The sequence below is a fragment of the Canis lupus genome, chromosome 22, assembly GCF_011100685.1.
Source record: "Canis lupus familiaris isolate Mischka breed German Shepherd chromosome 22, alternate assembly UU_Cfam_GSD_1.0, whole genome shotgun sequence".
Classification (NCBI taxonomy): Eukaryota; Metazoa; Chordata; class Mammalia; order Carnivora; family Canidae; genus Canis; species Canis lupus.
Genome location: NC_049243.1, coordinates 30,836,587 through 30,858,576, shown reverse-complemented (window position 1 = coordinate 30,858,576; position 21,990 = coordinate 30,836,587). Strand labels below are relative to the sequence as shown.

Here is a 21,990-nt window from a genome sequence, read left to right as displayed (position 1 = left end):
CCTGGGGCAGAGGTTCATCTCTGTAAAGTGAATGAGATCTGATGTCAGGGTTTAGGGGAGAGAGATGACCTTTCAACATAGAGATAACTTTGGCCTTGAACAATGAATGAGGCTCCCTGGGAGTGCCAGAGGGAGGGCAGGGAAGGAGCAGAGTCAGAGGACCCTTAACACAGTGGTGTTCCTCTTCTCCCTACAGTAACAGTCTTCCTAGCCATTCCTGGGCAGAGACACTGGTTAAAATGCTGATGCCTGACATATCCTGTCCTCTTTGAACTCTCAGACTTCCAAGGAAAGGGGCTTCTGGTCCAGTGCACTGTTTCAGTTTGTTTCTTTTAGGATCCCTCCTCTCATATCCTTAGATGTAATTTTATTTTTTTTGAATATGTAGAACATTAACGTGTTTCCAAAAATTAAAGTTACACAAATAGTATACTCGGTGGAGTGTCATTTCCTCCCATATCCCCTTTACTCCATGTTTGTAAGTAATGAACTTCATTGTTTTCTAATTTATCTTCCTGTGTGTATTGTATACATACAGGTGTGTGTGTATATATATGTGCACACGTATAATTATGTTTATTTTTAAATAAAATCTTTATTTTTCAAAAGGTAGCATTTTATATATGCTCTTCTGCACTTTACCCTTATCATTTTACTGTATCTCCTAGAAATCATTCTGTATTAGTTTGTAGAGATCTTCCTTATTCTTTTTTTTTTATATCTGCCTGGTACCCCTGTGCATATGTACTATATTTAGTCAATTTCTTATGCTTGGATATAAGTACTTTACAATATTTTACAATGAAATCAACACTGTTAGACATGTATCGTTAAGGCAAATTTCTAGAGGTAAGATGGCTGGGCTAAAGGTTAGTGCCTATGCAGTTTTGTGGGATGTTAATAATTCCCTTTATTTTTGCATTCTCACTGGCAATGGTTGAGAATGCCTGTACCTCCACAGCCTTGCCAACAGAATGTGCTGTCATACCCTTTTAATTTTTATCAGTCTCATGGGTGAGAAACGGTCCTGCACACTTTGAAGCCTTTTCATGTAGCTGGTGCTATGAACCTTTATTTCAGATTTTGACTTTAAGAGTTAGGTTTTCTCTTTGGGAGATGATTTCACCAGTGCTTTTTCGAAATCCTCTCTATGCTCTGTTCTCCTTCATAAGCTCCCCTTTTGTACTTCCACCTTCTGCTTACAGTTGCACTTCCAGAGAGAAGACTTGGAATCTGGTTTCTTCCCCTGGTTACAGGTGACTTAAATAGGTCATCAGATCTGCTGTTTCCTAAACTGCTGAAGACTTGGGTCATGTGTGGTTTTCTTTGCCCCGTGTGTGTTGATTTTCTTGTTTTGTTTTGGGGAGTATGTGAATGGTGATATTTGAAATCAGACAGCCATTACTGTCCTCTACCCCCAGAGGTCCTAGTTGTGAATTTTTATTTAGTAAATTTAGTAAATTTAAATAACCACATTCGGAATCCCATGGGGCTGTCCAGGCATCTGTCATATTTTTGCACTGCTTTTCTTTACATTAGTTCGTTGATAGTAAGGAAATAGATATTTATTGCAGTACTCAGTGACAAATAGAATTATCTTTCTTCTAAATATTCAAAGTATATATGATACACTTCCTCACTGTTCACATTTTTATGCCTTTTTTTTTTTTTTGTCAAAAAATAAGGACAGACATTGAAAGAAGCTGAAAATTAACATTGAAATGTTTTGGCTGCTTCTCTGTTCATGTACTTGCCACTTTTCCCTCCCTGAGTTCAGCCCAGGGCTTGACACTCTATTGCGTTTACAGTCACTTTGTGTGCTGTATTTTCTTCAAGGTATCACTCCTTGAAGGAGTGATAGAACACACTAGAAATCTGATAGTAGGGTGAGTTTAAGCAGGCTCTTTGCAGTGTTCCAGGCTCCCTTGTTCTTCAGGTTTTTTGCTGATGGTTTCTCATACCCATTACTTGCAGATGACCCTGGATGCCATGATACAGCATTTTCTGCCTTCCAGGCAGTTTTTGGAAAGAGGGAGTGCTTTGGGAGGGGAGGGTGAGCTCATAAACTAGGATAAATGTTTACCCATCCACCATTAGTATTTTTTTTTATAGCTGCTAGCTTAATGAGAGACTATCTGTTGTTTTTTAAAGAAATTAAACTCTTACCTAACCTACTACCTATAGATAGCCATAGTTTTTAAATGAGTTAACATTTACTTAAGACATTATATCTTACTATTGATTATGCTATTTATCTTAAAACTTAAATAACTTACCAACATGTGATCATGTGTAAAATATGTAATTTTCTAATTGTATTCCCAGTTGTACTATTTATTATTTTGGCCTTTACCCAAATATTTTCAGACTGCATAATTTTAATAGTGACTTTATAAATTAAGTACTGTCAACTTAAAATATCAAAGTGATTTTTTTCAATGATTCTTTTTTAAAGAACAATTTGTAATACTAACTTTTTAACATTGTGTATTTATTATACTTTTCATTTAAATGTAGGTGAAGACAGTATTTCAGGGAGACTTCTTGCATGGAAAAATATTTCAGCTTTATTGTTATTGTTAAAATAATACACTTTGTGGTTTATTAGTGGGGAAGTCCCTAAGAATTAATAGAAATTATTTTATTCCTTTATAAATTTTGATCTAAATTTCACATGAATTTCATTAATTAAAAAAGTACTAATAATTATAAAGAGTAATTTCTCATAGAGCTGTTTTTGTCTCCTTAATTTTATTAAAAATTATAGATTATTTATCTAGTAATATTATTAATATGGCTTATTTAATTTTTTAGAAAGGACAACTGGGTAGACCAATTTTGGATGTGCCATATTGGAATGCAAAACCAGCTCCCATGCCTAACATCGGATCAAAATATGGAAGAAAGGCTACCTGGATAGGTGCAAGTGGGGACCAGACCTTCTTACGCATTGATGAAGCACTTATTAATTCTCACGTGCTGGCTACATCAGAAATTTTTGCCAGTAAACACATAATAGGTAATACCCCAAGCAAATAGATGTTCTTCCCAAAATCTTTGTTGTGACTGATAGTAAATAGTTCATCTTTCCCTATCATTAGATATATAATCTTAGAGCTTTTTGTTTTCTATTTGAGAGAATATTGAGAAGCTTCTAAATTTCTGTGTTTATATGAGTATTTATTAGCTATTAGCTAGAGAGTGGTGGAAACGTGAGCTAAATTGTAGTAGGATAAAACCTGTATTGAAAGGAGGAATTTTTCTGTATTGATTCTTATTAAATAAATGGTAGAAATTAATTTTTATTAAAGGTTACTTAAGTCAGACTTTGAAGTTCCATCTGTAGGCATCACTCTATACTTGTGTGTGTGATATCATAAATGATTACATATAGTGTTACATATAGTATAGAAATTAAGAGCATATGTTATGAATTTAGAAAGCCTGAGGTTTTGATCCTAATTCTATTACTTAAAAGTTTTTAATTAATTTATTTAGGCCTTAGTTTCTTCATCTTTAAAATGGATATAATAATAATAATAATACTTATAAATAATACCTACATTCTAAGCTGCAGCAATACAAAAAGGTAATGCATTTTTTAAGATGGATAATATCTTTTCCCAAGGCTTGGTACCTGCTTCTATATCAGAACCTCCTCCATTTAAATGCCTTCTGATAAATAAAGTCGATGGGAGTTGTAAAACTTTTAATGATTCTGAACAAGAGGACCTGCAAGGATTTGGTGTGTGTCTTGATCCTGTGTATGATGTCATTTGGAGGTAAGCTCTGTTTATAAAATAGAGTAGTAAACAAATTCTGATCAAATTATACTCTTGTGGTGATACAAAATTCATATTTTATTCCATTATCCTGACTTCTGGCTAGACATTTTGTCCTTTGTCTTTTTTAGTAGGGTACTTATATTTTACAGCTATCAAGGATACTACAGATTCACTATAAGCTTACTTTGACTTTCCTTCCTGCCAGAGTCTGCTTCCTTTTGTATTCTTAACTTCTCCTGAGTAATTAGAAACTTGACATCTATATAAAAGCAAATAAATGTTAAGAATAGCAATTTTATTTCACACTTCAAAATTTACACAAATAGCACATGAATATGTGTGTGTGTGTGTGTGTGTGTGTGTTTAAGCAAAGCAAAAATACAGCAATTGTGTGGGCCTTCTTTAGATGTTTTTCTTCCCCCATAACACATCCTACTGACCTTCTCTAAGGGTCACAAGTATTAAGTTTGGTTTATATTGTTTGACACTTTTTTAAAATGCATTTTTTCTACATATAAGAACATACTCATTTTAAAAGGTTTTTTTTGTTGTTAAACAATTTGTAGATCTTTGCAAGTCAGTATAGTAAGAACTATTATGTATAATGCCAGAGTAAACACACAAACACATGTATATATGCACACAGAGTTTTGTACTGATAGGAGTGTATTCCTATTAAGATAGCTTTCAAGAAGTGGAATTGCTGAGTCAAAAGGTAGGCTCACCGAATTGTGATACCTACTGCCAAATTGTCCTCCGGTTCTCACCAACTGCTATGAGAATCCATATTTTCCCATGCTGTCAGCATCAGTATACAGTACTATTATTATTTTTAATTTTTACTGTTTTAATTTTAGCCAGTAAATATTTACATAGATACTATATGGTAAGTAAAGATTGATTCAAGTGAGTAAGATACATGTAAGATTAGATTCCCTTGCTCTTAGGGAGGTCGTCTTTTTTTTTTTTTTTTTTTAACAGAGATACAGACTGTATGAGAGCCAATAAATAATACATTTTATAGATCTTGCTTAGCATCATTAAGGAAAAAGGGGGTGGTGTGATTGAGGTTAACAGCAATGACCTATATCTTCCATTCAGTGGAAACAGTAGAAGTTAAGACCTTAAAGTATAAGAAAGAACCAGGCATTTGAAGAGTTAGGCAAAGTTTTCTGAGCAGGGACAGCTTAGTAGACCCAAATGGCTTTTGATGCAACAGCCTGGTTAGTATTTTAGGAATTTGAAGAAAGCCAGTGTGGTTAAAGTATCATGAGTGAGTGGCATGAAATAAATTCAGGGGCATAAACAGGGCTAGGACTTGCAGGACTTGGCAGACTAGATTAAGGAATTTGAATTATCTTCAAAATAGGAAGTTTTGTCATATTTTGAGTTGGGAATTAACACTAAGAAATTATACATGTGTGGAAAATAAATGGGAATGGGGCAAGACTAGATGTAGGAGGTTCCTACAGCAATACAAGGGAGAGACGATGGCATGAAACTTAGGGTCATGGTGGGGAAGATGGAGATGAGCAGTCAGCAGCATATATTTTGGAATAGTGCCAATAAAACTTGCTTATATTGGTAAGTGATTAAGGAAAGAAAGTAGTCAAGGATGATTCCCAGTGTTCTGATTTTGGCATTTGAATAGACATTAGTGGCATTCACTGAGCCAGGAAGTGCAGAGAAAGGAACAGATTTTGTCAGGATTTCTGTCTTTGACATGTTAAGTTTGAGTTCTAAGCAAAATGTTAAGCAGGCGGTTAGATAAGTGAGCCAAGCTCAAAGAGGACTGATCTGGACTGGGAATATAAATTTGAGAATTTTTAGTTTATATAGGTGTATCTAAAGCTATGGTATTGAACAAGATCACCGAGACAGAGAAAATAGGTTGAGGAGAGTCCTGAACTTAAAAATTTAGAAGTTAGATGAGATAGGAGGAACTAGTCAGGAGACTAGAAGGGGCAGCTAGTGAACTATGGGAAAAAGCAAGAGGGTGTGCTGATATAGAAGTGAAAAAGGGAGTAGGTCAAAAAAAGAGTGTTTTCAATGGTGTTTGATATTGCTGAGGGCTTGACTAAGTAGATGACAAAAAATTCTAATAGGGTTAGCCACTTAGAAGTTATTTGCAACTTTGAGAATAATTTCATGAAAGTGTTAGACGTGCAAACTAGATTGGTGTGGTTTGAGGAGTAAATGGGGATTTCCACTTCTGGCAGTTTGGTAAACTAAATACTTCAAAGGGGGCCCTATGTTTAAAAAAAAAAAAAGTTTATGTTTTCTTCATTGGCTTGGCACTTAGCCAAGATGTAGCTAATATACTGCCCATGTCTCCCACCCCCACTTCAAAGAAAGAAAGCCAGCATAAAAATAAAAATCATATCTCATGAGGTGACCCTGGAGAAGTAAGCACTCAGCACTATAAACACAGGATTTCCCTGAGGGCAAATACTGATAAGCAGTGATGCCATTTGGAAAATAAGCATTGTGCCAACTGCGAGGTGAGAGAGATGGAAACTGATCCTGAAACTCTGTTAAGATTCTAGCCTTGGAATGATGCTAAAGTGGGATCAAATAGGTAATACCCCTGTGTCTCCAGCAGAAGGCAAGTGTAAATCATCTTTAGAGAAAACTCCTCCTCTATATAGGCTCATAGGTTTTTGATGAATTAAGATTCCACAAATATGAGTGCAAAATCTAAAATTGCTTAACATACAAATAATATCACTGTTAGTAAATTCAGCAAAAGACAAGCAACAGGATCAGTTTCAGATCTAGAAAATAACAGAAATAATAAATTATGTGTATATGAACTATTTAAAAAGTCAGAGATGAAATTGAGGAAGTAAAAGAAACTCATAATGAGACTCAAAATGATGAGGCATATTTGAAAAACAACCAAGCAAAACTTTTATAAATGAAGAATAGTATTTTTTTAATATTTTATTTATTTATTCATGATAGACAGAGAGAGGCAGAGACAGAGGCAGAGGGAGAAGCAGGCTCCATGCTGGGAGCCCGACATGGGACTCGATTCCGGGACCCCAGGATCGCGCTCTGGGCCAAAGGCAGGCGCCAAACCGCTGAGCCACCCAGGGATCCCCTGAAGAATAGTTTTTTATACAAATGCATGAGTAGATCATATTTGAACAGTTGAGAGGAGATTATAAAAATGCCAGAGACAATATTAAAAATATGGAGGTGATTTGAAGAATATAATGAAAAGATCTAATAGACTTCCAAGAAGGAAATATTAGAGGTTAGAGAAAATAGAGGAGAAAGCAATATTTGAAGAGATAATGCTTGAGTGTTTTCCAGAACCAATAAAAGGATTTAAATTCACAAATATTAGAAATTATGCATTTCCATTATCTACAGTCAAGAGACATTGTAGTGAAATTATAAAACACTAAAAACCAAGAGAAAAAATCTTAAAAGAGAAAAATAATCACATACAAATAAACCAGTTAGATTAATAGATTAAATTAAAAAGCAATAGTACATTTATATTAATTCCACTCATTATAACAAGTACTTTCATAGAATTTATTCTGTGCCAAGTATTTAAGTTTAAAATGAAAAAACCATAAAATATAACCATTTCTAAGTTTACAATTCATGTGTTAAGTATATTCACGTTGTTTTTTGTTTGTTTGTTTTTTTAAAGATTTTATTTATGTATTCATGAGACACAGAGAGAGAAAGAGAGGCAGAGACACAGGCAGAGGGAGAAGCAGGCTCCATGCAGGGAGCCTGACGTAGGACTCCATCCCGGGTCTCCAGGATCACCACTGAGCCACTGGGCTGCCCTATTCACATTGTTATATAATAGACCTCTAGAATGTTTGTATCTTGCAAAATTGAACTCCATAGCCAAAGAACAACTCCCCATTTCTCCCTCCCTCCAGCCTGTAGCTACCACCATTCTACTGCCTATGAATTTGACTACATTTTATATATAAGTGGAATCACAGTATTTGTCTCTTTTGTGACTAGCTTATTTCACTTAGCATCATGTCCTCAAGATGTATACGCATTGCAGCCTGTGACAGAATTCTTTCCTTTCTAAGAGTGAATAACATTCCATTGTATGTTTCTTCTGCATTTTATTTATCCACTTATCCATCTATGGATGCCTCTTGGCTACTGTGGATAATGCTGCTTTGATTGTGAGTGTGCAAATATCTCTGCAAGGTTTTCCTTTCAGTTCGTTTGGATATGTAGCCACAAGTGGGATCATTGAATTTAAGTACTCTTATATTTAATAGGTTTGGATCATGAAGCACCTTAATTGAGAAGACCATCCTTAATAAATGAATCTGAATATTAGCTATATCTGACACAGACCAGATTTTCAAAAGAATCAGTGTTTTCTGTGTAGGCATACCAGTTGTGAAAAATATGAGGATTTTGTTCTTCCTTCCTATCTACTCTTATACTTAGGCTTTAGGAGCTATGTATAAAATTATCCACAGCAGCATTTTTTTTTGTAATGGAAAATTGAGTGGTTTTAAATATTTTGCTATCAGTGATAGAATGGACAGATAATTAAAATGTAGTCACATGAGCTATTAATACTTTACAACAAGAATGAATGAACTTGTAGTCATATGCCACTGTAAAAATACATTGTAAGAATATTGTATTGTTTGAAGAAAGCTAACCACAGAACACATAAAGTGTATATCCTGTTCATACACAATTAAAAATGTGAAACTTAAATAATACACAATTTTGATATAAATATAAAAAATCATAAAAACAAAGGAATGATAAACTTTTAAAAATCAAGGTAATTGGGGATCCGTGGGTGGCTCAGTGGTTTAGCACCTGCCTTGGCGCCCCGGGCGCGATCCTGGAGTCCCGGGATCGAGTCCCACGTCAGGCTCCCAGGAGCCTGCTTTTCCCTCCTCCTGTGTCTCTGCCTCTCTCTCTCTCTGTCTCTCTGTCTCTCTATCATAAATAAGTAAATCTTAAAAAAAAATCAAGGTAATTGCTACCTTTGAAGGAAAAGGAAAGAAATTGGGTAGGGAGGAAGAGCCAGGGTACTTAAAAAATAGCAGTAATGTTATTTTTACTAATACACATTATACCATTATTCTTCATACCTTTTTTTGAAAATATTTTTTTACTGTTCTTTTGTGTGTACCCTGTAGATGATAAAAACAACTTTTCCAAAAAGAATTCATAGCAAAAAAACCATGGTAAAGAAGTGGAGGCAGCCTTTAGAGAATTTTTTATGGAAGAGATATGAGATAATGGTTGGATAGTACTGTGGGTCCCTTATGGTTTACTGTTTATTTAGTTTTAGTTTGAATAGCTACATACACTTTACCGTGTTTCTTTCTGAAAACAGCATTCCAGGTCTTTTGCCCACTTCGATATTGAATTATCTTACTGGTTTGCAGGAGCTCTTATACATTGTGGATACTGTTGTTTTGTTTTATATGTATGTTTCATATATTTTCTTTCAACTTGCCCTTTGTCTTTAAACTTTATTTATGGAATTTTTGTTGTACTGAACCTTCATATGTATATGCATCATGTGTACTGTTGATCTATTACTCATAAAGTATCATGATCTGTAGTACTATTTCACTTATAGTGACATAAATAATTTTATTTACATATTTAGCTCAGATAAAGAAAATAATGAGCTACATTTTGTCCTCTTTAATCTGACTATATTGTCTTTATATCATCAATTATACTTTAGAAATTTTTTTTTCAATGAAACTATATGTTGAAGTGCTATGATTATTCTTTGTTGAAGGTTTCGACCGAATACTAGGGAGCTGTGGTGTTATAATGCAGTGGTTGCTGATGCAAGACTTCCCTCTGCAACAGACATGCAGTCCAGATGTAGTATTCTAAGTCCTGAACTTGCCTTACCAACAGGATCAAGGGCTCTCACCACCCGATCTCATGCAGCTTTGCACATTCTAGGTAGGATTCCTCTTTGATAATCAGCTGATTTTCATTAATGTGTGCTGAGAATTTTTTTAAGGAATATTTAGATTTGTGTTTTATTTTCTCAAGTGTGTTAAACAACGGTATGCTAAGTGCAATGTAAGTTAAACTCTCTAACTTAAGAGAGTTCATTGTCAATCCCACAATGAATAATACGTTAGACTTGAACCAACACAATTCATATATGCCCAAATATAAAGCATTCCTGAATGTAATTTTCTAGCAGGCAAATTTTTTAATAATGTTTTTGTTCAGCTTAAATATATAGATTTTAGAGATGCAGATAGAATATTCAAATGTATAATTATAATATTTAATTTACATACATTATTTTAAAATGACAAATTCTAAATATATATATAATTATGAATTTTATACATTATTACTTCTGTCTCTTTTTATATAACACAGCTTTCCATAGCACATCAACTTCACTTTAATTTGTAATATAACATTTTTTTCAAAATATATATATATTGTTCGTGGAAATTTTATACCAATCCATGTAATTACTTGTTGCTTTTAAAAAGGATCCTTAAAAAGGCTCATTTGTGCTTATCTAAAATTTGCAATTGTGAAATCATATTCCTAAGTATAATTACTAGATCATACATATAATTCCTTACTTCTTTTCTTCAAATTTCATCTAGTAATCATAGTAAACATCCAAAACTCATATTGATTAAGGTTCTCTCAGGCTGCTGTGTCTTCCTCAGATAAAACTTTAAGAATCTACAGTAATTCAGAATTTCATAAAAGGAGGAACCTCGTAAAGGCTCAAAGATTGAGCAATGCCAACTTTTCAAAGATACAGTTTTTTGGGAAACATAGAATGTGTTTAAATATGATAATTACCCAAGCAAAGGAGAATTCTTATTGGTTTTAAATATCCTTTCATGAAACAGTGTTTGAAGCTTGGAATACATTTATTGAGCACACTCAGAGTTTATTATTTTAATTTATTCTCTATAGCATCTTATACCATCAATATAATGGGAAATTTTAATTTCACAGAGTTAAATTTTTGTTTGTTTGTTTTTAGGTTGCCTTGATACCTTAGCAGCTATGCAGGATTTAAAAATGGGTGTTGCAAGTACAGAGGAGGAGACTCAAGCAGTAATGAAGGTTTATTCCAAAGAAGATTATAGTGTAGTAAACAGGTTTGAAAGTATGTATATTTATGTTTAGGAAATATTGTCTTATATGTTAAATATAGAAGTATATAGATAGATTTTTACTACATGAATTATTAATTGTATCTTTTAGGTCATGGAGGGGGCTGGGGTTACTCTGCTCATTCAGTAGAAGCTATACGTTTTAGTGCTGACACTGACATTTTACTTGGTGGCCTTGGTCTGTTTGGAGGTAGAGGAGAATATACTGCTAAAATTAAGGTAAGCAGTTTGTTGATACTGTTGCCCTTTTTGTTTAAAGTTAGCTTTGACTTAGTTTGTGATTTTATATTATATAATACATAATAAAAAAGGACTTGGGAACATTGCTAAAATGTAATACAATAATACTAAATTATTGGCTCATTAGAAAATAAAAAGTCAAGATAGAAGGTAATGAATGGAAAATGATTTTCTAATATAGGCTGAAAAAGACTAAAAACCCATCTTAATTCTTTGTGAACTTCCTAGTGATCTAGGTACAGCAGTACTTTTTTGATTTGCCTCGTTTTTATTAGCCACTTTTGATGGGGGCACAGCTGTTTTGATGCAGGGGCATTTTGATGTAGCTTTAATAGTTTTTAGCATTTTTTATGCCAAATACTGTATAAGACATGATCAATCTAAAAGGGGAATCAGGGATGAAGTGAGAGATGGAATGTATGGATTTCATTGGGTAGACAAAAATAATTAAAAAAATCCTCAGTTTTCTAAACCTGTTCATCTCAGAAAGGGTCTGCAATTATTCGAAGCCAAGGATGTGCTCGCTCTTTGAACATTCACCAATACTCAAATGTTCCACTTCTCAAATTAATACGATTTTGCCTTTGAAGTAAAAGAGAGCAGTGCCTCAGTGGCTCAGTTGTTTGAACACCTGTCTGACTCTTGGTTTTGGCTCAGATCATGATCTCATGGTTGTGAGATCAAGCTCCAGAGTTGAGCTCTGCACTGGGGATAGAGCCTGCTTAAGATTCTTTCTCTATCACTCCGTCTGCCCCATTTTCTGTCCCCCAACTCCGCTCGTGTGTATAAGCATACACATTCTTTCTCTCAAAAAAAAAAAAAAAACCTATAGTTTGTGTCTTAGTTTCAGTAGCAAGTTTCATTAAAAATTCTCAATTAGATGCTATCTATTTAGGAGATCTTCTCTTTTCTCAATAATATCTAAAAATATGTTAAAACTCTCTTACTGTGATGGTTTTTGAGGACACTCCCCATAGAGGCCAAACCAGAACTGACAAACTTTTAAAAATATTTGCTTATTTCTGGCTATAATTGGAAAATACATGCTAAAGAAATAGAGATAATACAGAAATTAAGAAAGAATTGGAAGTCCCTAAAGTTATATAGAGGATAGGGATGGAATAATAATTTTGAAAACTTGTGGCATAGGTAGTTAGGTACAAACATACATACGTAGGAAGGAAGAAAGAAAAAGGAAAATAAAACCATAGTTTTGGGCTTATTTCAGAGCAGCTACTTTCAAAGGGTTATTTGAAGATGTCTTGATTAGAAGTCAAGATAGAGAAGCAAACTCAATGAGTAATATAGTGCTAGTTGTCAGTGTCTAGTAAGTTATCAAGAAGATACATTTTTTTTCTGTCCCTGAAAGGTTTTTTTGCTTTGTTTTGATAATATTGAATACCACTGTGGTTCTTATCACCAGTAGTTGTGTTACAGTAGTATATAGGCCTTTCATAATGCTCTTTTTATATTGAGTGTAATTTTTTCCAAGTCTTATTAAACCACCCTTATTTCTCCCATTCCCTGGAAGTCAACTTGCCTTTGAAATTCAGTTATTAATGAATAGACTAAGGTTTTCCAACAGAAGTCTTTTTGTCTTCCTTCCGCTCACCACTGCGAGGTATACATTTTTTTTCCCTAGCAGTAAATATCTTTTTTGTTTTGTTTTGTTTTCATCTCTTGTTTTTTCTTCTTATAGGTTTGTCCTCTTCTACCTGGCTACTAGATGTTGAGAGTTCTTTTAGGCCCAGCTTTAGCCCCTATTTTTTCACTTTGTATTTTCTCCTAAACATTTTCTAATAAGCCTGAAGTTTTAAATAGCTGTCAGCATACCATGATGCCCAAATTTAGATCGCCAGCTCAGACTGCTTCTTTGACCCATTTTCATGTAAAGGCTTTAAAGGCATGACGGTTGTTGGTCTTTATATTGCAACTGAATTCATGCTCTTTCTCAGGACCTGGCTCTCTTCCAGTGGTTCATCTCTTGAGTAGTACCATCCACCATATGCTTATTACCCTAAGGCAGAAACCTAGACATCTTTCTTGATGGGTCCTCTGTTATCTCTTTCCTCCTGCTGGAAGACTCTTCCACTACTAACTACTCTGGGCAAAAGTATTTGTGTACTTGTCTTGGACTAGCCACCTAGCTAGGCTCTGTACATATTCTTAACTTTCTATACTTTCTATTTCCATTCTCTCTCTTCCCATTCCTTCTTGAACCTACACTAATCAGGTTTGTGCCCCACCAACCTACCAAAACTGCTGTTGTCAAAGGTGTGAGTGACTTCCTATTACTGAAGCCAGCGGTCAAGTCTCAGTCTTCATCTTCCTTAACCAGTTGACATAATTTAATCCTGTGAACCCGTTCTTTTAAATACTGTCTTCATTTGACTCCCTAGACACCACACTTGGTTTCCTTCTGTGTCACTGACTGCTCTTCTAAGTCTCAGGTTGCCTATTATCATCTTCCTAACCTCTGCATGTTGGAGTGCCAGAACTCAGTCTTCTTGGACACTTTTAAAAGTCTGCTTATCCCCATAGTGGTCCAGCCATATGGCTTTAAGCACTTTCTCCTCTTACTACTAAACCTCCAAAGTCATATATACAGCTGCCTACTTCACTTCTCCGTTTGGATAGCTAATAGGCATTTCAGATATAACATATTCAACACTAGGCTTCTGGTGATCTTTCTAAACCTGCTGTTCTCATATTTTCCCCGTCCCAGCTAACTGACTGAGAATAGAGTTAACTTTATTCTTCTAGCTGCTTAAGCCAAAAATCTTGGAGTCATCATTGCCTTCCCTCTGTCACACCCCACATCCCCTTCAGCAGCAAACACTATTGGCTGCACTTTGGAAATAAATCCAGGATCTAATGAATTCTAAAAACTGTCCCTAGTACCAAGTCGGTCTAAACCATAGCCATTCTCACCTTATTTATTACAGTAGTCTCCCAACTTGTATTATGCTTCTGTCCTTGTTCCCCTTTTGTCTGTTCTCAATACAGCAGAAATTTTCGTAAAATGTACACCAGAGTATGCCACTCCTTTCTGTTCAGATTCCTATAGTGTTGCCTTATATTAGGTTGAGGAACAAACAAGCCAGGCATAGTCAAACCTCAAGACTTTTGCATTGGCTACTCCATCTGACTACAGCGCTTTACTTCAATACCTGTGTGATCACTTTCTCATTATCTTCAGGCCTTGACTCTCTGGTGAACCTATTTAAAACTAAATCCTCTGCCTTACCACAACTTAACTTCCAATAGCCCCCATTTTTTTGTTGTGGTGTTCACACCTGTATGCGTATTGTCTAAAATTGTGCCTGGCACACAGTATGTGTTGAGAAATACTTGTTGAACATAAGCAGGGGAGCCAGGTTAGGGGGAACTCCTTAAGGACCTTTATGTCTTGTTACAAAGAAGGAAATGAGAAACCATTGAAGGATTGTAAATTAAAGAAGTATTCTAATCAGATATTCATTTTAAAAAGAGTACTAGGATCATTAAAAACAAAACCGCTCAGTTTTATGGAATATGGACCAGAGCAAAGAGAGATTAAAGATAAGAGTGATGAGTTCTAGCTAGTAACAGCATGCTTGAACTGACAAGCTTTGGTACCAGCAGTAGAATAGATGTACTAATGGCAGAAAGATACAGAAAAAAGGATTATTCCCCGTTTTTTATCCGAGTGAATAGGTAAGTGATAGTCCCATTAATCAGAACAATGCAAGCAGGGGTAAGGGGAGTGAGTCCCTTTAGAACTAGTGAGATCCAACTGGTGGGGGGTGAGGGAATGCAGTGACTGTTAAGAACAAGATCTGAGCTGGGGATAGATTTTCAAATCATTAGCATATAATTGAAAAAATGAGACATCTAACATAGAAATAGTCCAGTAAATTTTAATGCTTCCTTCTCTTCCTCCTTAGTGTTTTTTTTTTTAATTCTTCCTTGTTTTTTTTTTTAATTTTTTTATTTATTTATGATAGTCACAGAGAGAGAGAGAGAGGCAGAGACACAGGCAGAGGGAGAAGCAGGCTCCATGCACCGGGAGCCCGACGTGGGATTCGATCCCGGGTCTCCAGGATCGCGCCCTGGGCCAAAGGCAGGCGCCAAACCGCTGCGCCACCCAGGGATCCCCCTCCTTAGTGTTTTATCTGCCTTTTTTGCAGTTCACCTACTAGAATTCTCCAGAGAAATAAAGGTCTTTATATGTATTGGTCCATTTTTAAAGAAAAAAGATCTCTTCCTGATAATTCTCCCTTATTTTCACTTAATTTCATCACTTTTCCTCTTTGATGTCTTCTGTCTTATCCTTTTCCCAGACTGTCTGGTCCTCCTCTTGTTTTATGACCATTTTCTTTCATATCCTTCATCTCTCCTTTTCCTGTGCTGTATTTCTTTGAGCTACTTTTTGTTACCTATGTTTTTAAGGATCCTTATCTTCTGCTATTCCTCTCTCTCTCCATAGCTAACATTTTTGTAGCCTTTATTTCTGGGTATTTTTCTAAGTGTTTCATAAGTATTACTTCATGTAATTCTCACAATTACTATGAAGTAGGCGTTGTTAGTAGTCATCTTTCTTTTATGGATGAAGAAACTGGATCCCAGATCTCACAGCTTATAAGTGTTGAAACAAAATTCTTCCTCATTTGAAAGCTCACTTAGATAAAATGCATTAATTGAGTTCTCTCACCTCCTTCAGATACTTATATTTGGTACAGAACAAATTGGAGCATTTGCTATAAATAGACAAATATATAAATAAGGAAAACAGATTTACATAGACCATAAGTTTCTTAATTTAAATATATAGGTTTGTGTATTTAACATTAAAAAAGCAGGCATTCTGGTTTTTACATTCTGCAGTGTCCAGCGTATTATTGGAAACATCAAAATTATAAACATATTATTCAGCAGGTTTGCATGAGTGAGTGATTTGACATGTGTTTTTCTCCTTTCTCCAGCTGTTCGAGTTGGGTCCTGATGGAGGAGATCATGAAACCGATGGAGACCTTCTTGCAGAGACTGATGTGTTGGCTTATGACTGTGCTGCCAGGTAAAGATTTCCTCATTACTCAGAATTCTGAGTCCTCATACACTTACTATGAAAAATTCATAGTAAGTGAAGAGACATAAAAAGGATGTTTTAAATAATCTGTGATCAGATGCTTGAGAAATTAAGTTGTATATTAGTATACAACTAAAAAAATAATTTTTTTAATTAGTGTTGCAATTAACGGGGCTGCATTAAAACTAATAGTATCTATATTTGTCTATAAGATAAATTGTTTCTCCATCAAAGATGAAAAAATATGTATATTTTGTACACTTTGGTTTTCATGCATCACTTAGAGAACACCTACTGTGCTAGCTTTCTAGTAATCTCATGTAATTATTTACTACCTGTATAGCACTATGTATACAGAACCGAATAGTCATAAAGGGCCATAATTCAGATCACTTGTGTGTCCTGACACCATGCCCATAGTATGTGTGCTTGGTTATAACACACTTCGGGAGATGGTCAGCTTTTACTGAAACCCCTTAGGAGGTTACCAGAATCTGGATGTTTATTTATAAAGCTTCATTAAAAGTAAGAAGAGAATTAGATTTTATCAGCCTTCTCTGTGTAATCCCAAGAATAATCTCCAACAGTATGTTATGACAAGTTAGTGATTTGAATTAAGGAATATTATGATGAGAAAAAATAAATTGAACCTCATATAATAATAATAGTATACTGTACTTCCCAGTAATAACTGTATTAAAACTTTGTGTGTTATGCATAAGCTTTTTGCTAGTGATAATGTGTGTTTACTGAAAATAGTAGCAAGGCATTGAGTTTGCTTTTAACATAAATACTTTTGAGAATGAAATAGTAAACCTAAAGAAAATTTTGACTATTTTTTTTTCTATAAACATTCATTAGTATTAGGAGATACTATTTTAGTTATTTTCTATGTAATATACAAATGAAGATTAGAAAGATTTTAGGAGAAATAATCGATTAATTTTTAACAAAGCCTTAAGATGCCATTATCATTTAGTGTTTCTAATTTGAGCATATGATTATGAGTCAAAAATATACTGTTTTCACATATGGAGAATCATCTAGATTTTATTCATTTCTCTATTAACAAAGCAAAGGACTTTACAACAAGATGTTTTACAACATCTTTTTTAACTTTTTACCTACCACATTTTTAAATATGTCTTCATACTTTAACCTAACTGGACATCTTGTCATTGTCAAGTCCTGTTTTGTACTTTTCTACCTCTTCATTGTGTGAATTTGTTCCCATCCTCAAATACCCTTAATTCTTTTCTCTATCCCAGCTAAAATCACTATATTCTATTACCTAAAACTTTATAACTTGTGTATATCTATCAGATCTCCATATGTATACAAGATTTTTCTCCTTCTGTTTCAGTAAAATTTTTTGTGTGTGGTTATTATGTGACAAGCACAGCTCCAAATACTTTATCTGAATTTGCTCAGTCCTCAGAACTATTCTGTGATCTAGGCAGCATCTTCATTTTCCAACTAAACTGGAATGGGTGTTTGTTTTTTTAACAATAATTTAAAAACATTTTTGTGTTATTTTAATATGAGAGTTTTATAACATTTAAGCAAACTTTAGAATTCAAGGTGAAGAGTGCCATCACTATGACACAAATTGTTTGTAACACAAATTTTTTAATTTTTTTCCAACTTTTAAATAGAAGGTTTTTTAATGATGTTCAATAAGAATCTCACACAATGATTTTCACATTTTGTTTATAAAGAATTTAAAACAAATAAATACATAAAACAGAGAAGTACAAAGGCATTGTCTTTGACTCACTAATTTTTCTGTCAGAGAAAAATATGCAATGATGTTTGATGAACCAGTTCTCTTGCAAGCTGGTTGGTGGTATGTAGCATGGGCTCGAGTGTCTGGACCTAGTAGTGACTGTGGATCTCATGGACAAGCTTCTATTACCACAGATGATGGGTAAGCAAAATGTTTAAGTATTACTAAAGCAACTCTTATTTTCGATAGTAGAATATTGTTTTAGAAGCTCAGAGATCTTTCAGGAAGATAAAAATGTCAGTCTAGAATGTACTATGACTGCCAAATATTAAATTTATGCAGTCTCATGCCAAATGAAGGTCTAGACAAAACAAGGAGAGACTGCTGTTCTTTACTCTTGTAGTTTGTCATTTGTATGTATTTCTGGGTGTTACGTTGTTCATATCTATATTCTCATTTGATGCCCTCAGCAATTTTGTGAGGCTTTCTTAGCTCCATTTTCCACTCAGGAATAGAGACAGGAGGGTAAAGTGATTTGCTGCACATCATATCACTGCTGTGTGGGGGAATGAAATCTGGACCTGGAACCTCTTGACTCTGAGTCCAGCCTTTATTCTCAGTACTCTGGATTCGTGTATTTGAAAGGGCCATCATTTAGAAGAGAAATTCAATTTACTCCTTACTTTTCTTGAGCATAAACTATTTGAAATGAGTATAAGTTATGTAATAATATATTTCAAATAGTTCATTTCATAACAAAGCTTACCAAAACCAGATCAGACTAATTAATGAGGGAAACTCTGTTCCTGAATGTTCAAGTAGAACGCTGTAGAAAAATTAAACCTGCTGTAAAATATTGCTTTCAAACTTACTCTAAGACTGTGTCCTAGCACTGGGGAGACTGCTTTTGATTGTGGACTGTGTGATTCCATATGCAGTTCACTGAGCTTTGGAATATCCCAGAACTTTGAAGCTAAAACTTACCACGTGTATGGTTGAACAGAGTTTAAACTGTAAGATGAAATATTTTGTTAAAATCTTATAGTTCTAGTTAAAGTTGAGCTGTGGGGATGAGAGAGGGGCAGAACAGCAGCTTATCCAGGAGTTCTTGATCAGGCTTAATTCCTTCATTTTATTCATTAAGCCATTGAGAGTTTGAACAAAATAAAAACAATTCCTTTTTATTTGTGTTTTTCCTTAAAGAATGAATCTCAGTTCTTTTACATAGGATTTGAAAATATGATTGTCAAATTTCTTATTTTTTTTCATAGATCTTGAATCATGTTTTTTTGGTATCATTGTTATTTTTTCTCTTCTTAGGGTGGTTTTCCAATTTAAGAGTTCAAAGAAATCAAATAATGGTACAGATGTTAATGCTGGTCAGATACCTCAATTATTATACAGGTATTTAGCATATTTACAGTAAATTAATATGATTTATTCCTTTGTTTAATGAGCTAGGATACTATAAAATATGACATGAGAGAAATTATTTGAAGCATTCAGCAAGTTATAATATACCAGTAGAAATATAGCTACTACTAACAAAAACATTTAATATTTCACATATTTTAAAACATTTTCTACATCAAGCTTAACTTTAAATTTTACCTCATGACTCAGATTGTATTACACCATTAACAGTATTTTAATAACTTATTTTTCAATTTGTGGATTTTCATACTCATTTCAGAATATTATAAAGTAACAAAAATATGTGTTAGAGCAATGAATTTGGAGTGGGGACATTAGATGCAGTCCTGGTTGATTTACTGAAGTCTTACGTTTCCTGTTCGTGCTATGATGGAATGAATTAGAAAATCCCTTACTGCTGAGGGGCACTTGGTTAGCACAGTCAATTGAGCATCCAGTTCTTGGTGTTGGCTCAGGTCCTGATCTCAGGGTAGTAGGATCAAGCCTTGTGTCGGGATCTACGCTCTGCACCGAGTCTACTTGTAACTCTCTCTCCCTCTCTCTTTCCCCTCCCTGCAACTTACTCTCTCTTGCTCTCTCTCACTCTAAAATAAATAAATACATCTTTAAAAAAGCAGAGAAAATCCCTTACTGCTGAACATTTTTTCCTTTAATTGAACTATCAAATAATAACTTGTCCAAGTGATATTTATTATGTTAATAATGTTATTTCAGAATTTTAATTACTTCATGGTAATGAAAGACATGGTAATTTGAGACATTTATGGAAGCATATGACTATGTATCCATCTATTTCTAGTAGATTACTGCAATAATATTTAGAATGAAGAATTCAAATAGATATACCCTTACTAAAAAATGTCATTCTATGAGTAGTAAAATTATAAAGAAATACCTCTAGAATAGTGACTATCTCTCATGTCTCTCTTCCCTACTAATTGTTTTGAGAATCTAAGTGGTATAAATCTCATTTTTCCCAAGAAATTTTTGGGGTTTTTATGCAATTTATTATTAATATTTGTAACATGAAACATTATAAACATTATAAACATTATAAGTTGCTCGAGCTACTCCTGGGTACACTGGTTGAATAATTTTAGTAATATAGCACCTATATTGAATAGCATATTTTGCTATTGCAAAACTGTATAGTTTGAAAAGAAAAATGTTGTTGGACTTTCCAACAAATTTATGTGTCTCTACTACCTTCAGACTTCCAACCAGTGATGGCAGTGCCTCAAAAGGCAAACAGCAAACCAGTGAACCTGTACACATTTTAAAGCGATCTTTTGCAAGAACTGTCTCAGTGGTAAGCCATTTTTTAAAATTTTAGGTTTTTTGTCCAGGGCTCCATTTCATTTTGAATTTTAACATTTAGCCACTCTTCTAAGAGTTTATCTCAGCATGGTTTTATGAACTCAGATTTGTTTTTGTATCCGCAATGATATCCCTGGCCAAAGAGTATGTCCTTTAAGTGATAGGAAAATAGAAATGTTGGCTGACTTTAACATGGACTTTAGCATGAACTGATGTAACTGGTGGGTTTTCTAGTAAATCATGTATGAATCCATATGCTGAAGGAGTTAAAAAGTTAAGGCTGATATTACAAAAAATGCTAGTCTAATGCTTGAGGTACTAAATAGAAGAGTTGTTTATCTGACTAAGGACTCTTTTGAACTACTTGACCATCCACATTCTACATTTAAAGATATGCTACATTATTGGTGTTACCAGTATAGAATGGAAAGCCAACATGATGTAATTGAGAGATCATGGTCTGCCCAGGAAGTCTGTGTTAACTTCTTGTTCTTGTTCTTTCATTTCTTAGTTGAGCATTCTTATGCCAGTTATCTGAATAAACTGTGTGATAGCATCCTTATGAATTTCTAATGAGATAAGGGATACAAAAATGCTTTTTAAATTGTAAGGCACTATAAGAGTGTGATTTATTAATGTAGTTGGTGGGTCTCTCATATTCCTAAGATACATAGGAAGAATGCTTTTTTTAAAGTTAGTTTTTCAATTCACAAGATTAATACACATTCCTGGTTGAGCACAGAGGGTGGAGTAGGGATAGAACTATATTAGCAGTATACCAAAATTCTTTCCCCATCACTCTGTTACATTTTGATGTATATTCTTCCAGACCATTTTTTATACATATGCAAACTTGTGAGTCTATATATACAGTATGCTATACAGCCTCCTTGATTGTTTGTAATGATAAAGCTTCGCACCTCCTTTTTTAAAATTCTCGTAGTACTAAGGACGTAATTCATGTTAGAGGTATATTTGGCCCTGTGTTTATCTTTTTGTATTTGCATAGCGTCCCATAGAATAGTTGTACTCCTAAAATTTAGTCAACGCTATACATATCAAAGGACTATTATGTTCTTACATGTGCATTTTTGATTACTTACATACTTATGTGAATATTTCTACTGGAAGTGTGCAGATTTAAATTTTGATATATCATACCAAATGACCTAACAAAAGATCTGTGATAGTATATAGAGATAGTGCTTACAACTAGAGATTCCAAGAACTTTGTCTCCTTGGTATCTTGGCATCCTTTAACTATGAAGAGCAGCT

General features: G+C 34.2%; 1 protein-coding gene across 13 annotated transcripts in view; it reads left to right on the top strand.

Annotated features, from left to right (window-relative positions):
• MYCBP2 (MYC binding protein 2) overlaps positions 1-21,990 on the top strand; it is a 258,986-nt gene that overhangs the window by 102,445 nt on the left and 134,551 nt on the right. For all 13 annotated transcript variants that reach the window (XM_038569798.1, XM_038569796.1, XM_038569801.1 and 10 more), the window contains 9 exons: positions 2,815-3,019; positions 3,629-3,782; positions 9,559-9,731; positions 10,798-10,923; positions 11,022-11,149; positions 16,135-16,226; positions 18,031-18,165; positions 19,285-19,368; positions 20,611-20,707. In XM_038569798.1, coding sequence (XP_038425726.1) covers positions 2,815-3,019; positions 3,629-3,782; positions 9,559-9,731; positions 10,798-10,923; positions 11,022-11,149; positions 16,135-16,226; positions 18,031-18,165; positions 19,285-19,368; positions 20,611-20,707 — 1,194 coding nt within the window. The remainder of the gene's footprint in view (positions 1-2,814; positions 3,020-3,628; positions 3,783-9,558; positions 9,732-10,797; positions 10,924-11,021; positions 11,150-16,134; positions 16,227-18,030; positions 18,166-19,284; positions 19,369-20,610; positions 20,708-21,990) is intronic.